Consider the following 17,299-nt stretch of genomic DNA (forward strand, 5'->3'; position numbering starts at 1 on the left):
TGATAGTAAAGAATTACAATAGTCCAGCCTTGAAGTAACAAATGCATTGACTAGTTTCTCAGATTTTTACTTTATTTAATTTAATCAATTTAATCCCAATGAAATGACTCTGGTCCAAAGACTCCTGGCTTTTCACTTATTCCAGTAGTACATCACAGGTAACATGAGCATGAGGAAGATTCATTATTAACGTGAACACCTGAAATCAATCAGATAAGATTTAAACCAGTCTAGAGCTTTTCTTTTAATTCCAACCAGATATTCAAGTGCACCGCCCGACAACATTTCCAGTCGAGATCAGCAGCTCCCCACCCGTGCTGTAAACAGTGTTGGTGAAGCACTGCTCTCCCCTCTTAAGGCGGGGGCTGGTTTACCAGAACATTTTTAAGGTCCCCCTCCATGGCCTCTCCAAATTCCTCCCACACCCGAATTTTTGCCTCTGTGAACTCATTAGTTGCAGCACACTTGGTCTGCCGGTACCTTTCAGCTGACTCTGGGGTCCCACTAGCTAACAAGGCCAGGTAGGCCTCTTCCTTCAGCTTACCGGCATTCCTTACTTCCGTGTGCCACCACCGGGTTCGGGGATTGCCGCTATGACCGGCACCAGAGGCTTACGGCCACAGCTACGAACAGCGGCATTGACAATGGAGGAGGAGAACATTGACCACTCCGACTCCATGCTTCCAACCTCCCTCGGGATCTGGGAGAAACTCGTCTGGAGGTGGGAGTTGAAGACCTTACTAACAGAGTGATCTACCAGACGTTCCCAACAGATCCTCACAACACGCTGAGGCCTACCTGGTCTGAATGGCTTCCTCCCCTCGATAAAACATTCTTATTTAACCATTTACATTTTGTTATTGATTTAATGGGACATTAGAGTATTTAACTGTGCATTTTACAGTTTAATCAACATTTAATTTTATTTCATGCTTAAGATGAATAACTATAACATTTATTTCACATTTATCTATTCAATGATGTTTTAGCCCTCCACATACCTGAGTACATCAGTGTTTCTGACAACCTTCTTGTGACCTCTCATCTGGTGTCCTGTGACCCCACAGAGGGTGCGGATCCCCACTGTTAGATCCCCTATAAAGAGCAAAGCAGTAAAGGTTTAAGATGCTGCACATTAATAATAAAAGGGCCTGCCTACATTTATCAGGAGTGTTTTTATTTTCTTTAGTTTTACTGAATTCTGTGTTTGAAAAGAATTGCTTTCTTTACGTCAAACCATTTCTCTACATATGTTGAAATAATTCTTCTGTTGTAACAGCACTTGTATCATATCGAAAGTTTTCTTTTTAATCAATATTTTAATCAATATTGTTTATATTGCACACACTTTGACGTGATAACCTTGGACAAGCTAACATGATGGGCAAGGTAAGCTTTTTGTTTAGGACAATTCAGTATCAAAACAACTGAAACTGGTCGACATGAGAAGAAAAAAAAAAGTAAATTACAGTGGCATAAAGGTAATGAGAGACTAAAAGTTAAGATAATTTTATGAAAATAAATGGCAGTAAGAGGTTCCAGAGAAAAGGAGAACAAAGAGAATGTGCCTGTAGACTGTGTCAGAGGGCATATTCAGAAAAGAGTCTAAACAAAGAAGGGAAAGCGAAGGCAGACAGATTATCACATAGTTCTCCTTCCCATCAAATGTTTTAGAACATATCCTTTCCTCAAGGTAACCAGTCTGTCAGCTGCTTCAGCGCTGATGGCAGAGCTCAAACACTCCACTGCCTTAAGGCTATTTTTACTTCACACAAAGGGAAAAAATCCCACTGTCTCGCTGGCCTACATACCAACACAAACATCTCAACGTTTCATGAACTTGTTCCATCCAACACAACCAGGATTCTCCTCATGATTCTATTTTCATTTTGATGCTGTTGCTCTGTTTATTAATTAATTTGGTTGCATCACCACTGATGACGAATGAGTGGAAAGCAACATAGAAGCCAGCGCCCGCCCTCATCCATCTGAAATACTGCCCAGGATTGCCTGTTAGGACGGCATCTATCTGCTGACTTCCTGCAGGGAGCTTACTGGCTGAACTCTGTAAGCAGTCCAGAGAGAAAACACTGGTGTTCTCACATGCAAGTCCTTTGGGGAATGCACCGTGTGTTTCTAAGGCTTTTTGTTGGTTGTTCTTATTAAAACAACTGAAGATAATGTGACGCTTTCATCACAATATCAATTCTAAAACAACTACAGACTAGAGCTATACCAGATACTGTATAAAAAAAAATGGAAGGAAAAAAAAAAACGGTATTGCAGCAAACTGCACAAAGCAATAAAGTATTAAAAGGAATGAATACTTATATAACTGTCCAGAAAACATTTTAGTAATGCAACTCCTGTATAAAAATGTCATTAGTATAGAAATAATGACTCATTTTTGGTTGTTTACTCACTGTACACTACATAAAAGTTAGTTTATTGCATCAGCATTACATTTTCCAACCGTACCGCATGTTTTGCTAATATCATGTAGCCCGACTGGAGATCTAAAGTTCTTTATTGTGCAACCTTAACTACTTTCCCTTTTTTAAATTATTTTATTTGAAATGTTTCCTGTACGTCGGCCCCCAAACTTCATGATATGCTTCCCATCTTGGGCTGAAGTGTCAAAGTTCTTTAGAGTTTATTGGTGCTGGCAAGCAATAGCTCGCTTTTGACATGCTGAGCTGAGTGAATCTGTACCTGAGCGGACAGAGCATCTGCACAGCATAGGATTTAATAATGAAAGAGGTCAAATAAATAAAGTAGATTTATGGTACCGGTAATAATATATGTACTGAAATGAAAAACATATTTTTTTGCATGACAGGTTCATTATTTTACATTTGCATGCATTTTTGTCATAGTAAGATTTGATTCGGTCCCTACCAAGACAAAGTTTATCAAAATGAGCAACTACTGTTTGCAACCTGAACCCCTGTGACTTTTTTCTTATATATATATATATATATATATATATATATATATATACCTGTAACTCTAACACAGATTTGTGGGACATTTCAAAATAACTTGACGAATAACGGACCAGAAGTCAGAGGATGTGCACTGCACGTATGCACCAGTGCCAGGGCAGAATTGATCCAGTTTGAACATTGCTGCACTGACCCAGAAAAAAAACAAATATTACCCAGAGATCTTTGCTTTTGGTCTCAATAAGTGTTTATAGGATTTATTGTGTATTTTATCAGGTGTTACCATGAGTGTAATCCTGGATTTGTCCTATACTGTGAGCATCTGGATCTCTGCTGCTGTGGCCATCACCTACACACTGCTGGGAGGCCTCTACTCTGTGGCCTACACAGACATCATACAGCTCATCCTCATTTTCATCAGCTTGGTACGACTTTTTGTTTCTTCTCCTAATTTAAGACTAGATGTCTTTTAAAACCGTAGTCAGGTTATAGCAAATATTTTAATTTGTGCTCGACAGAAAGTGGCGCCGTCATGCTTGCTAGCTTTAGTTCTGTACTCTTTGCCAGCCAGCCACCAAGTCCACTAATGCTAAAGCTAACCTTTGTAAATACCGGGTATGTCTTTTTATCTTTTTCCATTTGAGAGGCACTAAATGTTATCACAGATTTAAGATGTTAGTATGTTCCTTGGTCAGATCAGTCTGAGCTCCACCCTATACGGGACAGTGATGTTCCAGTTGATTGAAAAGCAGAAAGGTCAAAGTCTATTTGCCTGGCTCCCAGCCATCCTTTTTGTACCGCTCTCAGCACCCTTTAGCACGATTCTTCATATAGTGATGCGTGTAAACTGATGAGCTGTTCAGTGTTGCAGCCGAATTAAGTTAAGCTTTGCTGTTTTGAAGCATTTCTTTTGACTTCATGGTAAGTTTGTGTCCAGTGGCTGAAACGGACTCTGTTATGTATTCCGGCAGAGCAGTGATTATAAAGATACGTCAAAGCTGGGTTGGAATAAGCAGGGTGAGATTCTAAGGTGGATCTAACGTAGCCTCGGAAACCAGATGAAATGAAATCATCGCATGAAAATTTCAATTCTTGTTTTGTCAAATCTCTGAAATTGTTTGTTTAATTAATCTGCCATTGAAGAACAATAAGTTTAGATTAATCATAACAGCTACTGGATAAAGGGTTAATGAAGTAACTTGTCATGCTTTTATTAGTGGCTGTGCGTCCCCTTCGCTCTGATGAGTCCAGCTGTCTTGGACATCACAGAGACGGCCTTCAACCGAACCTTCCAGTCTCCTTGGGTGGGTTCCCTGGAGCCAGAAAGAGCATGGAGGTGGATTGATAACTTCCTCCTTCTGGTACAAACCTCTAAGACTTCTTGTCTCTTTGACTTCTTGTTTTTTATTTGTCGGGATGTGAATTTCTTTGGTTTTGCTTGGTTTTCAAGAATCGCTTCCATCCCTGTGGAGCGAAAACCTGGTGTCTATCCTTCTTAACCTTTCCTTTGTCTCTCCTTCTCTCAGGGTTTGGGGAACTTGGGTCTTCAGAATTTTCACCAGAGGACGCTTTCTGCTGCATCTTCAGAAACAGCCAAGATCACCTGTTTTGCTGCGGCGTTCATCGTTCCCACATTAGGAATACCGCCCATACTCCTCGGAGCAGCTGCTGCATCAACAAGTAAGAATCATGTTGCATAAAATAAGGGAGTTTCCTGTTGTCACAATACTTAATATGGAGAAAAAAAACAGCACTTTACTGCAGACTTTAGTATAGGAAAATAGTCCTACCTCTTTGACAACCATCAACAACCTCAAGGGTCAAATGTGACTGATGCTGCAACGGGAGAAAATGCATTAATACGGTAATCTGAAACACATGTAGTGCAATTTTATTTAGTCCCTTCTCCAATTCTTTAGGGGTTGGTTTCCATGAAAGCAGGCCAGTTGTTTTTATTGGTAATAAAAAGGCTATTTGAAACAAAATGCAGTTTCCAAATGATAGAGGTTTAAATTTATTTTATATTAAATGAGAAAAAGACTCTGACGTTCACTCCAGCCCTGTTGGTGGTGCAGTGTTCCACACAATATTAAATTCCTGCAGTAAAGCTTTGGGCCATCAGAACGGTGGCTCCTTTTAAATCGAGTAATTTATAACTCCTCCTTCCTGTTTTTTATCTTTCTTATTATCGACAGTTGGAGCAGTCATACTCGCAGGCCACAAAAGTTTTTCTTTTTTACCCAGATTGAAAAGAAAAAAAAATTTGAATAGTTTTAGCAACTTAATAGCCAACTAAAAATGGATGGTTAGGATGAAACTGAAGTCTTCATACCTTTCTGTTGCTATTTAAAGGCTGAATTAATATGGCTGAGGCTCCAGAAACACACAAATGGAGGGTTTAGTGCATATAGATGGTGTTTAGGGGCCGGTTTCGGATTTGGGCCGTTGACTCTAAACCAATCCCTGAGAATGAGCATGCAGTGACCGTGGAAAGAAAAAAAACTCCCTTTGAACAGGAAGAAACCTCCAGCAGAACAGGGCTCAGTGTGAGCGGCCATCTGCTGAGGCCGACTGGGGTTCAAGGAGACAGAAGCAGACATAGAAAAGGAATAAAGAAGCACTCTATATCTATAAATATTTTCTATGCTAGAAAATGTAACAGTAAACTAGAGCAAGAAGTGGCTCTGTGTAGGAAATAAATAATTAAGCTGATGAGCTCTTAGCCTGTTTTCATGTGGAAGTGATGAGAGACCAGAGAGGTAGTCATAGTAAAAACTGGGCACAAAGCTATGTCTAGGAGAGAAACGGTACTAAACACCGAAAAACAGTCCAAACTCTATCACCAGAGCAGAGGCTCCTTTTTCCCTATTTGCTGTGTCCGTTTCCATAACTTGCTTTAAATTTCAGACTTCTCATGGTGGCCATTCTTATGTCAACTCTTCTGTAATAGAAAAGATGAAGTTTTGAACCCAACAGAGTCTCCTACCTGAGCTGTGGATGTCTGCAGTTGCGGAGCCCCTTTGGTTAATGCTTTTCTCATCAGGGACATCTAAATGCCTCCTCTGCTTTAGTGAACACTAATGTTCATACTACATCTTAAGCGCCATTTAACTCTTATCTTTCTCTGTAATTTAAATGACAGGAGATGAAGGGTTAAAATAAAGTCGGAGGGCAATGGAGGTAATAAAATAAAGGTTAGATTATTTTAAGGCTAATGATTTGATGTGATTAAATCTTAAGGATGAGTCCTGTCATCACGGCAACCTATTGAAGCTTGATGTTTTCTCAGATGTTGGTCTTTAATTGTGCTTCTCAGACTGGAATCTGACCACCTATGGATCCCCGTCTCCTTTTGAACGCGGGGAAACTGGTCTCATCTTGCCACTGGTGCTACAGCACCTTACCCCCACCTATATCTCCATCATTGGCATCGGGGCGGTGGCTGCTGCCGTGATGTCATCGACTGACTCAGCTTTACTGTCCGCAGCCTCCATCTTTACCTCCAATATTTATAAGAACATCCTGAGGACACAGGTGAGGAGAGGATGAGGACAGCGGTATGTACGTGTTCCCATGATGCTGATGGGTTTTTTGCTGTCTTTTAATTATTTTTTTTTGGTAGGCATCTGAGCAGGAGATCCAGTGGGTGATTCGGCTGTCTGTGATAGTCGTAGGTCTGGCTGGAACGTCACTCACCTTCCTGGACAACAGCGTCCTGATGATCTGGTTGCTTCGCTCGGATCTTACTTACACCCTTATGCTACCTCAGCTGGTCTGCGTCCTCTTCTTCAACGTTTCCAACGGTTACGGGGCCGTCTTGGGCTGTGCCACCGGCATCCTGCTCAGGGTGCTCTGCGGGGAACCGCTGCTCGGCATACCGGCATTCATCCACTTCCCAGGAGGCACTTGGGAAAACGGGTTCTACATCCAGCACATGCCGATCAGAACCATCTGCATGCTGTCTGCTGCGGTTTCCATCTTGTTCTTCTCCTATCTGGCATCTGTCCTCTATAAAAAAGGCCTGATTCCTGAGAAGTGGGACGTTTTTAATGTGCAAGCTCAATATTCAGCCGATGGCCATAAAGCTGTCACTACAGACTACAACCTGAATGATCAAACTGAGGAGAGTGAAGTGTGTGAACTAAAGCTGGAATCCAAACTCTAAGGATAAATGTTAGATAACATCCACTTTGAGATCTTTTAGAAGAAAATTTTCACCTTAAAGTTTGTTGTTGCCACATAGTTGAAATTTTTAGCATTTTGCATCATTTGAATGCTGAAAAAAACAAGAAGATATGCTTTTTGTGATAAGAGCCCAACATTTCTGCAGTTTTATGCAGCAGAGAAATGTTCAAACACTGTCATCAACAACAGCTTTCATGGTCCACATACACCACAGGCCCTCCCAGAACCAAAACCAGATCATTTATAGCTCTACAGGCTATTAGTACACTCTTTAAACCAGCTAAAACTTCCCAATCATGGTTTCCATACTTAGTAGCTTTTCCCATTAAATATTCACTAATCCAACCTGTGTTGATTTTATATCAACAGGGTTAGGCTAACCGATAATAAACAATGTCATGCCAAAAAAAAAAGTGTTAAAGGGACTGAAATCCACATTAAAACTATTAAATAGTGAGATAAAAAGGAAAAATAACATGGAATAAAAAAGACCTTTATAGTTGATTATTTTTATTTTCATTCTTCCTTAAAAAGGGCTTGAAGAAAACAAAGATCAAAACTTAATGTCAAATATGACTTTAGAGGCATTTAAATCTGGATTTTAAATGAAGACTCAATTGTTACCTTGCTCTATTGAATATATGAATAATTATATAGGTCAGTGTGTCTGTTTAGTATGTGGTTTATCAAATCTAGCACTAAATGCTCAGCAACTAAAGGCTAATATTAGCTATAGTTAAAAAAAATTGTTCTGTTGATTGAAGTCCTAATATTTTCATCTTGTCTCATTATCAATCGAGATGGAAGGTTAGGTTATCGTCTGTTAAGAGTAGGGAGACTCCTTTTATTCCCCTTGCTAACCAAACAAACTGTTCCAACAGCATCAACTTTACATTTAAATAACAAAGCTGTTTTATATTTATGTTCAAAATGCAGTAAAGTAGAAACGATTTAGTTTTTTTCAATCCTTATACTGCTGAAAAAACACATTGACACTGAATGGAAATATAGAAATGTAACCGTGGCAACTTCCTTATTTGTCTTGGAGGGTTTGGGTTGGATCACAAATGTACATCTCAAAATCCAACATGGCTGCTTTTTTTTTTTTTTTTTTTAATAGAGATGTCTTGATTCAGTAATGATAAATATCGAATTATATAGATTTGAACCTAAAAATCTCATGCTGTCAAAATTGCTCTGCTTCTGTCTGAAGTTTATGTAACCTTTTGGTTAATGATCAGTTATACTTATTTTTGCTGACTATTCTTCTAAAGTTGCAACAGAAATCAGAATGTTCTATTGGGACATCTTATTTTATTTATGCCGTCTGTTTAAATCAGTCACATGCAGTAAATGTACCCCTGGTAATGAAAGTGCTGATAAAGACAGTTAATGTATAGATGGTTTGAGAGTTTCTGAGAAGTCTGGCCAGTTTCCTCTGGACGCTGTTCAACCGGTCGGCTCAGTGATCCAGGTCCAGAAAAACACTATGATGGGACATCTGTTAATTATTTTTTTTACTTTTTATTTACAGTTTATTACAGTAAAAAAAACTGGCGGCTGGTTATTTTCCCATTCAGTAAATGTCCATGTGCCTATAGTCTTCTTTTCAAGGAAGCTCTTTATATCTCTATAGAAAATCACTGGTTTAAAGTAAATTTCTTTAATATTCTTAGTTTACGGTAATAAAATATGACTGACAACTATCCACCTGCAGGATTTTGTTATTTTATCTTATTTTGATCAGGACTATTTTGTATTTACTAAGATTTAACTGTAAAATGGTGGAAGCTGAGGATCAGAACCCTGATCAATGGAAATGTGGTGTCATGTTTTCAGAAAAAGATATACAATCGAATGAAAAAAGCAGGAAGGCACCCATAGGAAAATGTTGGCAAAAATCTATTTTGCAATTTTGCTATGGCAGATCACCGATATTAATTGACCCGATGTATTATACAATCCCTAATGTTTGAACACCATAAAACAGTCCCCTGCTGAATAACTATAACTCTCACATAAACTAAAATGTAGCCCATGACCAGGAGCTACATGGGAATAAATGGGTTGTTTTGCTTATTAATGCCGATATGTCGTGCATCCCTAGAGAAAAGGATATGAATATAACGTTTGATTACCAAAAGAACCTCCAGAAAACAAGTAGTTTTTTTATTTATCTGTAAACATGTTCATGCAGTGCTCCATATTACAGGAAACATAAATCCACAATCTTCCATTTTCTCTCTTTGCACCAATAGATGGCGATTTTTTGATTGTATTAAAATAGAAATCATAAATAGGGCTTTGATTTTTGAACCAGGATATTGTAATGGTCTTGGTACCTGCATGCAGATCATGATGAATCAAAATTTCAAAGACGCATTCTTTGTTTTGTGGACTTAAAGCCATTTTCTTGCTTGGTTTGTTTTTTTTTTCTCTCCATTTAGAACAGATTGCATTTAACTCTGAGCAGAGAGACTAATGGCTGAAAACACAAAGATCTTTCAGGTACCGTAGTTTGCCAGTCGCTACACTTGTAACTATGTCACATCTGAAGGCTGTGTAAACTGTTTTTGATGTGTTTAAACCTATATTTTTGTAACCCAAAAAGATTTACCTCGAGAAATGATCAACTAGACATTTATGGATATCATTACTGATACTGAAAATTAACAATCATGTAGAAATTCTCCATTAAAGCTGCCTTCATTTGAAGATGCTTGGTATTCATGTATGAGCGAACTAAATCGTTTTTTAAAAATGTTTTTATTGGTCTTCATTCTAACTAGGTTTGCATACAGAAAAGATGGATATTCCCATGTTAGTTGGGTTGCCAAGTTCAGCATGACGATGTACGAAACCTGACGCATTACCAAGTAACCTGATTAATTTTTGTAATCAATGTTTGCTTTCATGTGTTATAAAAGTCTATATCAGAGCTGATGTTTGATTTTTATAAAGACAATATTGAAAATGTAAAGAAATTTATCCTCTGCAGAATTGATCAGCCTCATGCAGGAAGCTTCAGCTTTATAACCAATTTAAACCAAGCTATGCTGACACCTGCTGGCTAATGGGTGTTAGAACACCACAGATCATTGGTCAAAAGACATTCAGATGATATGTATGTAGGAATGACTGCCACATATAAAAATACAGAAATAAATGCTCAAATAAATAAGCACACAATTAATTGCCACCAAAATACAACAAATAAATGTAGAAATTAAATTATACAGTGAGACATAAATGTATACAACTCTTTTAATTAGCTTCTTTATTTGCCTTTGTAATTTGACTTATTTTTTTGTCCTTTATAATCTTCAACTTTATTTTTCAATTACTTACATTTTTAAATATTTATGTGCATGTCATGCTATTTTTGTCTGTTTTATCCTTCCTTTGTATTTTTTTACATTAGTTATTTAATTAATCCTCTAAACATTTTATGTTTCAGAAACACATTAGAAAAATAAATTAGACAGTTATTTCCAGATGAAATAAAGAAGACATTTAGAGCATCTTCCTGTTTAAATCAGAAATGATTTAAACAGGCTCCATGATTTAGACTGGCTCCATATTGGAAGATCTTTCCGCAAATCAAACATCTGTTTAGTTCTCTTCCAACACTTCCAACTCAGTTTCTGTTCTCTCTGGTCTGGAGAGAGGAGCGTCGGTCGTCACGATGAACCCGAACGAGCGTCTGCTTTGGGTTTGTTTGAGGGGTCTAGAACGGTTCCCTCGTAGATGACCTTGTTCCTGATGCCCTCCTGTATCACCCTCTGCTGCACGCGGAGCTTGGCATTGTTTATCCTGCAGTAAAACCTGAAAAAACAACCAAGCCATGAGAAAAGCAGCACTTCTTCTAGAGGGAAAATTCAGCCAAGCAGTGAACCTACCAGGACCCCAGAGTGGTGAGTATAAAACCGGCTAATCCTACGTCAAAGGAGCGCCTCACTCGACCTGATTCAGACAGAAATTTCTTTAAATTAGTAAACAGACTGGAGGAAAACAAGTCGTCTCTACGTGTCCAATCTGCACAGTCACTCTACAGATTGCACTCATCTGGCTCCAGATCCCCCATCTCTGACTGGAGCCCACATCATCACCCTTCCACCACTGTGTTAGTGAGAGCTGCCAAACATCTTCCTGTTGGCCTCATCTGCACATAGGAGTCAGTTCCAGAAGTCCATTCTTTTTCCTTCATGTTTAACCCTGCTGGGGGGTGAGGGGTGCTGGTGTCTATCTCCAGCTGTCTACAGGTGAGAGGCGGGGTCCACCCTAGACAGAGAGGCGAGGCAGCAGTGCTACCCACCGCACCACTAAGCAGCCCTGTTCCAGAAGTAATTTGATGAATTTATTTCAATGAATTTAGTTTATTTATATATTCAGAACACATCATCTCAAGGCCCTTTCCTAAAGCAACGTCAACCAATCAGTTGCCAGGGAGAAAGCTGTGATGTCTGCTTTAACTCCACTGGATCCACATATCAGAGAAAAAGTCTCAGATCGCTTTTCCTCCACTAAATAGTTCCTTAGTTCCTCAATGTTGGTGAAACAGTTTATAAAAATGCTGATAAAAATTTTCTATTTTACAGTCTGATACTTTGAGTTTTTACCACAAACCTGCTTTAAAAATCACTTTCAGCTGCTACAAACGGAAAACTGAGATAAAGCAAATTTTAAACCTCTGTCTGACTGCCAGAAACAGAACAGATCAACGTCCCAAACGTCCAACCTCTAAACACACAAGCACCCCAGTAGAATGTTGGCTTTGAACGCAGCACCCATCATTCTCCATTGAAGGAAGCAGCAGCATGTCTGAATCAAGCCCTACCAAGCATTCTGCTTCTACTTGTCTTCTTTCACTGCTGCCGACCACAGGAGGAACCTGACAGACTGCCAACTCAGGAAAACAATGAAACTGGGCTTTTATAGTGAGGCAGCAACGTCAACTTCCTTATTTTCTTTCATTTTTCAGAAATGTGTGCAGAGTTATGTTTTCAAATGTAGCAGTGAGTTGGTAGATGCGCTCTAATTCAGGCCTTAGCTGTAGCCTCCTGATGGACAACCTGTAGGATGTATCCACAGTATTTTTCCTGGCCCAATATTTCCCATGATTCAGTGCGGTATGAAGCAGATTGAGCAGCAGTAGCTGGACCACCATGGCCAAAATTATCAATATGTTTTGATGTGATAATATATTATTATTTTATTTTTACTTCAATATCTACTCTGAGGTTTGGTGGACATTTCTAGACAATAATACTAAATACGTTTATGATAAATAAATGAATTTATAAATAACTACACTGAAACTGTAACTGATCAGTTGTATTTAACCAAAGATTACAAAATGAGGCTGTTGTACTTTTAGCTTGATCTGCTATAGTTCTGAGGTTTCCAGATCTACCACTGGCTGTTTGGTTGACATATGAAGAATTTCCACTATGTTTTGCTTCTTTCTTTTGTTTGGTGACTCCATGAACCCCACCCCCACCAAAAGAAATTATCGCTTATTAAACAAGACTCACTGGTGGCCAGAAAATACAGCATGCCAGCAGCTACCGAGCCTCCAGCTCCATGCAGGATGGCATCTCTGGCGCATGGCGTCCTCTGGACATCCAGGATCCCCAACAGCTTAAAACCCTGGAAAACACAGAGACGGGAGAGGACAGGATTAAAACCATGATGAAGACCCCAAAGACTTGAGCACATTATCTCTAAATCCAGACATAAATCTGATGCCTCAGTTCCACCATCTGAGGAACTGAAGCCTGATTTACACTCAGAGATTAGGTCCTACCCAACAGACGAGAGGGAACAGAGCACTGAATGAAACTGTTTGGTTTATTAGATCCTTGGATAGGCCAATATCTGCATGCAATTTATTCGTTCAATATTTGCCAATTAAAAACGTCCTGTTTTGTTTAAAGCGCAGCATTTGCTATCACTATGTCTCTTTTATCATGTAACTCATGCATGCCCAAAGCCGGTCCCCGAGGGCTGCAGTCCTGCAGATTTTAGGTTTCTCTGCTCCTGCAGCTGATTCTAATAGTTGCAGTTGAGCTAAAGCAGCAGTGATCAATTGGAATGTGTTGGAGAAGCAAATAGATCTGGAAGATCAGATCAGGACGTACTGCAGCTCATTATTTAAACCAAATAGCGGATTTTCCAGCTAAGACCAGAGCAGCCCTCCTCTGTTTGGCTGCAGCTTTATACCTGGCTGAATTCCTACATGATGTTGCATCACATTGGTCCGGAAAATGTCTGCATGGAGGTAAACACATCTGTAGGCATTTGGGAAGATGTTTATTCGAGAGTTGGTGACAAATCTCTGGATTGTTCATCGTTCTGTCTAACCTGACTGCAGCTCTAGTGCTGCTGTTTCCAGCCCTGTCTCAATGCATCATTTGATGTTACTGCAAATTATAAAATCATCTAGCAGGAAGCTTCATGATTAATTAATGATAGCAAAGTGCCATGTGGTTTATACTTTTTCATTACAGCTCAAACAAAAATTAGCAAAAACAACCAGCATCAAAACAACAACAAATAAATTAATTTGAGGAAAAAAATAATATAATTATAAACCTTCACAAATAGTTTTTTCCTGTCTGCTCTGTGGATACAAAACGGCAATAAAATAAGTCTAAGTCTTGCTTAGAGGCCTTTATACAGAAAGCTTAATGATGTGCTCAAATGTTCAGCTGGGACCAGCGGGAGGCGCACTAGTTAGTGCACCTAAATGCGGAGGGTTCCAATCCGGCCTGCGGTCCTTTACTACATGTCCCTAGTCCTCCTTTCCTGTCAGGAAAACGAGCAACTAGTGCCGTAAAAACTCAAAAAAATAAAAACTTTCAGCTGCGTCTCTTAGCGAAGGTGAAGTGATGGAGGTCATCAGACTAAATGTTTCTACTGATGTTTATCTAACCTTAACTGTGCTCACTGAATTGTAAAAAAAAAAAAAAAAAAAAAAAAAAACGTTGATAGAGAGAGAATAAGTAAGCACGGTGACCTGCTGCAAACTAAAAGCTTTTCCATATAAAGATAAACTTCAAGCTGACCTTGCCCCCAGCAGCCTCCTCTCCTCCCGCCATCGCTTTGCTAAGGTTTCACTAAGGGAAAAAAGCCTCAACTGCTGTTTTCATAACTACGCCCCGATTGCGCATGCGCAGGTTAAATAGTGTCCGTCCGTTTTAAAAAACCCGTAGGCAAACTGGAATCAAATACTTTAGTTCCGGACGGCGACGAGTTAATACGTAAAATAAATAAATAAATAAAATAAAAAAAATAAAAAACGTGCGCGCATCACAAGCAATTGGTAAGAGTTAAAGTAAAAAGAAAGTTAAAATGGTACCATGGTGGAGCAATGAATGTTCCGAAGCTATTAGAAATAGAAATAAAAAGTTTAGAGAATTGAAAAAAAATCATTCAATGTCAAATTTGATAGAATATAAAAGGGCACAGGCAATAGTTAGAAAGGTTATTAAAAGGGCAAAAAAGAATTGTTGGAGAGACTTCTGTTGTACTATTGGAAGAACAACACCACTAGATAAAGTTTGGGGAATGATTAAAAGAATGAGGGGAATTAGACACGATAAGGATCTGCCAGTGTTGAAAAAAGGGAAAACAGTAGCGTGTTGCTCCACAGGCGCAGAGGTCGGGGTTCTCCGGTAGGGCGTCAGGGCGACATGGCATTCAGAACGTCGGACAGCACCTCTGAAAAACGAGATTGGGAGATCCCAGCTCTCGCTGCAACCGTACGCTGGAATGACCCAGATGCAAAAAAGTGCAATGTTGCAAGGAGTTTTGTGATATCTGGTATTGCGTGGATCCTCCTTGTGGCTGGCTCCAAATCCATTCGGAGTTCCCCCAACAGCTCCAAAATGGCAATGCTGGATAAACGATATGTTTTGATGATCGTTTCCTCGTTCATTCCAAAAATATTCACACGGAGTGAAAAAAGCGTTCTCTGCATCTCCTTGCTTCATTTCCTTGTCTCCTTCTTGCGACAATAAGCGCTGCCATGTGTGCGCAATTACGCATACAGACCATTTGCACCTTCTTTTGAAACATGTTAAATATAGAGTCAGATACCGTTAGCAAAATTGCTTTCAGGTTTGATAAATCACTTTGCGAGTGCTAAATTAATATATTTACATGTTCTCCTCCCACAGGACGCACTTTTGCATGTAAATGCCCCATATTGCATGTTCATTGCAGAAAAAGTACTAAATGGATAAGAGGCGCTATTTAGCACATTTTAAAGACCAAATCCTTTTAGCACGCTGTTGATAGATCAGTTTGTACATTTTTTAGCGTGCGCAGTGAAATAGCTCACGTTTTTATACACGCAAACCTTTGATAGATCCGGCCCTAAATGTATAATGTTATCGCCTCAAACGATTTCAAAATGTACCTTTGAAGAACAACTGCAGCAGAAAAGGGAATGTTTAACTTACCACTGTGAGCGCTGTCTCGAATCAAGCTGCGGCCGCGGGGCATTCTGGGGAAGCGGTCAGTCTGAAGAACACACAAGTCTGCTCTGATGCATGCTCGATAAAGAGGGTGGGGAGAGAACAACATCCGGGGATTTGGTGTGTTCTCGATCTGGTGTTCTCGAGAATTGGAACGGAATCGGGCTGAGGCTGATGACGTGTCACGAGTACACGAGCACATGAGAACGCTCAAGAACGCATATTGAGAAACGGCCAGGGGCACGTGCCCTGTTGGAGATCTGCGGTGCCTGGGTATGCCTGGGGCACTGATAATATTGGACCATGCAAAACACAGATTTACCTTCACAAAGCCTCAGAAGGGCAAGATTTATGTACAAAATGTAAAGCTGTTCATGAAATTATGTTTTTTTTTTAAATAATGTTTTTGTTCTTGGAAATTCATAAAAATATACTGGTCGGTCTTAGACCGCGGTGAGGTTAGTTTTACGTTGGATATTCGACAGACATTCAAACCGCTTCTTCCTCCGGTTAATTCTCTTCTTCCCTACGGGAAAACCTCTCCTTTGCCCCTGGTACACAGCGATCGGGGGAAGCCGCTCCAACACTTCCAGTGCACCCTTATTAGAGACTTTACAGAAAAAACACGGCGAGTGAAAACGGCATCGTGTACCAACTTCCTGTTTTCAAAATAAAACTGTAGGCCTAGATTTTGAAGCCAAGAAGCTATCAAACTAGAATATTTATATTTTTCATATTTACAAAAAAATATACATATTTAGAGATTTCATAAAAAAAACTAAATGGTGTATCTCATTAAACCAGTCAAGTACCAGGATTTCTTATAGATTTTGTGTAAATCCATCACAAAAACTGGAACATATTCAGTAAAACTGCCAATATCTAGACATAGATACCTTGATGCTATTGAGCAAAAATGCTAATATTTCTATATAAAAATTTATAAAAAAAAAATTAAAAGTTGAAAATGTAACATAAAAGGCCTAACTTTTGAAGATGATGGCGTACTATGATACAACACTGATATTGAGTCAATTGATCACATAACCTGGAAGCTATTGAGAAAATGGGCAAGTATCTAAAGCTGCCTCCAAGAAACACCTACATGCTAAAGAGGGCAATTATAAAATCCTAGTAGTTTTACAGTTAAAACAAGTAAATCGGAGAGAAAGAGTTTTATTATAGAAAAATTGATGGAAAATGGCAAAAAAAAAGGTGGGATGAAGAAAAAACAAGAAGGTGGTTTTATAAAATTCAGAAGATAGTAGGAAATAGAAGAAATGGAAGATGAAATACAAAGGAAGAGAGAGTGATAATCAAGGTTAAGATTTGGGCAAACACGACTTAAATATATACTTTTCAAAATTCAAAAGCAAACTACTGGCAAACAATTGAACTGTTCTGCTCTTTATTTTCTTTTAGGACTGGAGTTACTGTTGGGATCTGGAAATTACCCTCTGTCTCCAGCAGAGTGCGCCGTGGGTCTCCTAGGGCTGGAGTCTTCCAGCACACCTGAGACGCATCTACTCATCAGGAGACCTTCCCTTTATAAACACCTGCCAGACCTTGCTTCTTCGCCGCAGTGTTGATCTTAGTTTGGTTAGCAACCTGAGCCTCTGTAACTTAAAGAATCTCAGGCCCCGTCCACACGAAGACGAACCCTGGCCTAAACGCACAAATTTTTCACCA

The 17,299-nt window shown here is 39.3% G+C and overlaps 2 protein-coding genes across 3 annotated transcripts in view; one reads left to right on the forward strand and one right to left on the reverse strand.

Annotated features, from left to right (window-relative positions):
* The window catches only part of LOC107090629 (high-affinity choline transporter 1-like), a 21,291-nt gene extending 11,715 nt beyond the window's left edge, over positions 1–9,576 (forward strand). For both annotated transcript variants that reach the window (XM_015384127.1, XM_015384128.1), the window contains 5 exons: positions 3,222–3,370; positions 4,163–4,306; positions 4,472–4,625; positions 6,262–6,479; positions 6,568–9,576. In XM_015384127.1, the coding sequence (XP_015239613.1) occupies positions 3,222–3,370; positions 4,163–4,306; positions 4,472–4,625; positions 6,262–6,479; positions 6,568–7,110 (1,208 nt within the window). In that variant the 3' untranslated portion in view covers positions 7,111–9,576. The remainder of the gene's footprint in view (positions 1–3,221; positions 3,371–4,162; positions 4,307–4,471; positions 4,626–6,261; positions 6,480–6,567) is intronic.
* A 922-nt stretch (positions 9,577–10,498) lies between these two features.
* Positions 10,499–14,321, reverse strand: LOC107090626 (cytochrome c oxidase protein 20 homolog). The gene is made up of 4 exons (XM_015384122.1): positions 14,198–14,321; positions 12,665–12,779; positions 11,030–11,093; positions 10,499–10,955 (listed from the first exon to the last, which is right to left on the reverse strand). Exons 1-4 carry the CDS (start codon positions 14,228–14,230, stop codon positions 10,811–10,813), a joined length of 357 nt encoding a protein of 118 aa, XP_015239608.1. The 5' UTR covers positions 14,231–14,321; the 3' UTR covers positions 10,499–10,810.
* Positions 14,322–17,299: the final 2,978 nt, after the last annotated feature.

Source organism: Cyprinodon variegatus, unplaced genomic scaffold (genome assembly GCF_000732505.1).
Source record: "Cyprinodon variegatus isolate N-32 unplaced genomic scaffold, C_variegatus-1.0 Scaffold304, whole genome shotgun sequence".
NCBI classification, from domain to species: domain Eukaryota; kingdom Metazoa; phylum Chordata; class Actinopteri; order Cyprinodontiformes; family Cyprinodontidae; genus Cyprinodon; species Cyprinodon variegatus.